This window comes from Saccostrea cucullata, unplaced genomic scaffold (assembly GCF_032062105.1).
Source record: "Saccostrea cucullata isolate Sc308-1 unplaced genomic scaffold, CSIRO_AGI_Scuc_v1 ctg19196, whole genome shotgun sequence".
NCBI lineage: Eukaryota > Metazoa > Mollusca > Bivalvia > Ostreida > Ostreidae > Saccostrea > Saccostrea cuccullata.
Window position 1 is genome coordinate 1,840 of NW_026939653.1, and position 5,546 is coordinate 7,385.

The 5,546-nt window shown below is 31.2% G+C and overlaps 1 protein-coding gene across 1 annotated transcript; it reads left to right on the forward strand.

Annotated features, from left to right (window-relative positions):
* Positions 1–1,092: 1,092 nt before the first annotated feature.
* On the forward strand, positions 1,093–5,243 carry LOC134253506 (aquaporin-8-like; the record flags this gene model as incomplete). The annotated part of the gene is made up of 4 exons (XM_062736029.1): positions 1,093–1,227; positions 1,522–1,730; positions 2,540–2,692; positions 3,340–5,243. Coding segments are annotated over 4 exons (591 nt in total), but the record flags the coding sequence as incomplete, so codon positions are not given.
* Between the last annotated feature and the right edge of the window lie 303 nt (positions 5,244–5,546).

The window sequence follows — 5,546 nt, forward strand, 5'->3', positions numbered from 1 at the left end:
GACTAGTTTTATGGTGTTTTTAACCATAGGTTTAAAAAATATTCACAAATAATGTGTTTTATTTTCAAAAATAATTTTTATTTAAAAAATTGAAAATTCTAACCAGCCTTTCTTTACATATTTTATTAGATATTAATATGATACATCCATTTACAGCAAATTTTAAACTCGAAAACATCTTAATTGGATACAATTAATTTTTTTCATTTTTTTTGAAAAAATACAAAAAAATTCATATAGAATAATTGAGAGCTAATATCGACCTTTCAATGCTGAAACCCTTGTTTTAAAAGGATGACTCAAAGATTTATCAAATAAAAAGCTGGTGTGGCATTCCACCTTAATTTTGCCAACACTTCATGATGTTTTGTGTTCTATGGCCTTATTTTTAAATTTTACTGCAGTCAGGAGTGCAACAAAACTGTGTAACAATTATGATTGATCTTCATGTATATTTAATAAAAGTAAATTTATAAAAAAAAAAAAAACAACAAACAAACAAGCAAATGCTACTGTCTAATGTTATAAAATATTATGTCTATCAGCAAATAAAATTAAAAAAAATGATTTTAATAGACAAAAAAGTGATGTTAGGGGAATTCATTGTTTCATATATATTTTTTCATATAAAAAACCTTTCAGAATTTAAAAATAATGTAAAATTACAACCAGCAACTATTTTTTCACATGCACAAGAGAAGAAACTAAATCAATGTTTATATTTAATCACTTATAGCCCTGTTACCATTTTGAAGCATTAAAAAATCTTTCGATATTGTTTTTTAGAAAGTCTCTCAGGATGTAGTGATATTTTCATTTTTCAGAAAAAAAAGTTCTACTACTTAAAAATCTGAAACTATTTCTGATTGCAAATTTTATAGCAACTTAAAGGAAGTTAAACTAGAATAAATGTTCTATATATGATGATATAAGTGAAAATTATGATTTGGGTAGTTGAACATTTTCCCAAATGAAATCAATTTGGTGGTCATTATTTCCCCCCCCCCCCATAGTTGAATTTTCATACTAAGATTTTTTTTCTAATAATAATTGTTGTGCATATTTAGTAAATTTCAAAATAGCTGATGACTCTTTTGTAGCGGCGGATATTTTAACCCAGCCATAACATTCGCTCTGACTTTGAATCGTGTGCTACCTGTGCTTGTTGCAGTATGCTTTTTCATTGCTCAGATAGGGGGAGGCCTCATAGGAGGAGCGTTGGCCCTTGTATGTATTATTATATAATATTATACTTTAATGTAAATTGGTTTTCGTGGGGTGAAAAATTTCAATGTTACACTTAACTGCATGCAATATTTATTTATCATTTATCATGCATGTATCACATAAAGGGAAAGTGGATATTTTTTAACCTTCCATTAAATAACTGGTTAATTTTAACTTGTTTCTTTCTCTCTCGCCTCGAACTTTGAGAAGGCGAAGTGCGTTTAGTTGTTGACATTTTAATTTTGAGTTCAAAACAACAAACGTTATTTCCATTTCTAAATTGTCATTTTTAAGGCTGCTGTTCCGACGAATAAATACACGCAGTTCATCGGTGGAGCAACAATGCTTATAAATGAGACAGAACCTGGCTGGGCAGTTCTGATAGAGGGCATCCTTACGTTTATAGTTACTTTCATTGTTTTACTCACAACGCTGGATAAAAAGAAGAGAAAAATGTCACCTCTAGCTATTGGATTCTCTTTCATCGCATGTGCCCTGTCAGGGTAAGATTTAAAGACAAATGATGTACTGGTAATAAATATTTTTCATATATTGCTGCATAAGTAAGACAGGTTGACGATTGAAAAGTAAGTGTTCACATTCATTATGCTTTATTGTGTGGTTGCTATTCACATCTTTTTCTTGTAAGATATCAAAGTATGAAGCACATGTGTCAGACTCTGTGGTATCCTTCATTTCAAGCTCAATGGGATACTAGTATATGAATGGAAATAATTTCTGTTAATTGATAGTGCGTCTTCGATATATCTAAATGTTGAATTGAAAGCTTCAGTAAGTGTTTTCTTTTTCTCATGTTTAAGATTTTGAATGAATCCTGCTTCATATCAATACAAAACTTAAGTCTGCTAATAACAGTGCGTAATTGGTACCCATGGAAATTCCAACAGATTATTTTACACAAAGGCCGAGTGTCCAACACCCAGATAGGCATTGTCAATCAGAAACTCAAGTATCTTTTTAATATCGACTTCAGAGTACTTATGTGTACAATTAAATTGCTTTTAATAAAATAATTGTCAAATTACAAATGACAAGATAAGTAAATAAGACGAAAACAATTTTCATTTAACAATGAACATGTTAAATATTGCATATTCTTATCAGGATTAATATAATCCTATAAAACACATCATGAAAGTCCATAGTGATTTTTGATGACATCCAGTGATGAGGCTTCGCTCAGGATTGAATACTTCAACAATATTCAGATATTTAAAGGAATGCACTAAATCAAACTGAGCTCAAACTGGCATGCTTTGAAAGTTACTAGTAATTTACACATTTACAACAGGGCACCATATACTGGTGGATCTATGAATCCGGCAAGAAGTTTAGGACCGTCTGCATCCTACTCCAGATACCTGTATTTCAATATTTGGGAATATCACTATGTCTACTGGGTGGGGCCCATTGCGGGGGCACTGGTGGCAGCTATAATTTACAGGTTGGATATTATTTGCAATGCAGACAATATGAAAATATATGTACACATATGGTTTATTAAACGTTGTTAGTTACACACTTTATAGTGAAATATAGGGAGATAACGAACAGTATTCAAGGTCAGAAGTCCATAAAACAAAACAAAATAGGAGCAGAGCAAACACGGACCTCCAAAAACATAAGGTGGGATCAGGTACCATGGAGGAGTGAGCATCCCCTGCCGACCGGTCACATCCGATGAGTGCTCCTTGTCATGATCAGGAAATAACGGGAAAATCCGTCTTCAATTCAGTGTGTAAATAATACACTAACAATGAGTATGAGAAACGTCAATCAGCATTTAATTCAATGATAAATCGATTTGCTGACAAAGTCGTTGTAAGTAACGAAAATTCATTGTTTGGTTAAGATAGGCAGTGTAATTTTAGTTGACAAAATATAAGGTATTTGAAAGAATCAATTTGACAATAAAAATTAAGTCTTTTTAACATTATTCAAGATTATTTGAGGCAGACAAATTGGTAAATTTCTATTTCATGTAGTCCTTGATTTTACATTTAAATGAACCTTTTCAAACTTTACAATAATTTTAGAAAATTAATTGAATATTTAATGAGTATGAAAATAAAAATCACATTTTCATTTCAGATTTTTGTTTGCCAATAGAAGGACGCCAGATTATATGACCTTTACAATTTCTGAGGAACACTCAACTCCAAGCAATAACATTCACATACAATAAAGATTAAATTCAATATATTTGCCCTGATTTTAAAAGGACAAATAAAAACATATGCGTACATGTATGGAATTTGGTATACATGTATCTTTTTACACTCTGTAATAGAAGATTTATAGACCTAAAGTTTTTGCTCTGTCCATCCGTTTATATGTCTGTTTGTGGGCAAAATTAATCTAGGCCATAACTCTTGATATATTTTATAGGTGTATGCTTCGTGACAAGAAATTTCTTTGGGTACAAAGTAACCAACATTTTTTTATCTTTTGACCTTTTGAATTTGATTCAATGTTTTGCAAAACTTTCAAAACTTTAACGTTGTCCATTTCTTATAAACAGTTATTAGAAGATATTCCTATTTCACATGTGTATTCCTTCTATTGGATTTTCACAATTTTGACCTTCGTCTTGGATTTTGGCCTAATTTTATACAAATTAACCTTTGCAATATATGTAAAACCTTTCACTTTTCACAGATGTATAACGTGATGTTTCCAAACATATTATGATTTTTTTACTTGGCCCTTATCTTCATGTTTGACCCAAATTTCAAAACATTTTTCTTTGGTGATTACTTTTGAAAGACATAATGATATGACAGGGTGTTCATATTTGAAACAATTTTACACAAGTTATGACGTTGTTGTAATGATAACACAGTAAAGTTACACACAATTTGTGTCTTAGTTTTTAGCTCTTCTGGTCAGTGACCAGATGAGCTTAAGCAATAGTAATGTGTCCGTAGTCCGTCCGTCTGTCTGTCTTTCAAAATCCTACTTCTACAGTTTTGATCTGATTTCAATAAAACTTGACACACAAGCAGACTACACTAAGAATCATAACTTTTTGAATCAGTTTTTGCTGAAGTGTTGTCGTGGTTACTAAAAATAGAATTGTTTGTGAAATACTTTCAAAATGCTACTCCTCCTACAGTTTTTGGTCTGATTTCAATATAACTTGGCACAAAGTCGACTACACTAAGATACATAAATCTGTGTATATGTTTTTGATTTCAATAAACGGTGTTGCCGTTGTTACTAAAATAAAAAAATTCTGTAAAATACTTTTAAAATGCTACTACAAATACAGTTTAAGTCGGATTATAGTATAATTTGGCATGCAAGTAGTCTACACGCAGATACATAATTGTCTTTATTTTTTATTTTGATGAAAGATGTCATGGTAACTAAAATGGAAAATTCTGTAAATTTGATTAAAAACTCTTACAGTTGTAATCTTATTGCAGTCTTGCCACAAAAAGACAGTCAATCAAGGATCATAATTCTATTTATTGCTGTTGTTAAGTTTCTAGTCCCAACTTTTCTCTTCCTTTATTTAAAGTACAAACCAATAGAGCTGCAGTCTCAATAGGGCACAATGTTACTAAACATTGCCATTGTGTAGAAAGACATGGAGAGTCGAAACTGTCAATTTATATATCTTAAAATCCTTATAAACAGATAGAAAGCATAAAGAAAATTTTGAGGGTGTTGCTAATTTTTTTTGTAACCATGGATAGAACATAGTAAACCATGGTGTCGGGAATGCTGTTTGTCAGATTTTTCGAACGAGTAGCCAGATTAAAGTTCGTGGAACTGGAAGCCTTCTTTCACTTAATATGCACATGTAATAATGATGCTAAAGATGGCGCAAGTGATGTAAAGATATTTAGTTGTTGAATGAAAGGCCTCTAATAATGTATATCTACAAGTGTAAATGATTTTAAGAGCAATTATTTGGTGCAAAACTTTCGTAAGCTTATGCAAAGTAAATATTCATCGAGGTGTGCTTTTAATAAATATTTGATAACTTCTGTGTTTTTAGTTTGATCTGTATGTAATAAGTGGATTACTTCTTACAATAGAATAAGTATTATGTTCAACGTTTATTGATAAAGATAAAACCATTATAGCCTTCCAATTGTGTAAGTCGTCACATTCATCGAAAGTGATTTCAAGGCGAAAGGGGGTTATGTTGAATAACTGTCATACGAAAAACTTTTCTCGTCTCTTAGGTTCAGATTTTAAAAAAAGTTAGCTTAACGAGGCCGAGTCTAATTCGAGTGCGTATGACTTTGCGCAGCTTTTTAACTTCATGCAGCCATTTGTGCGACAGT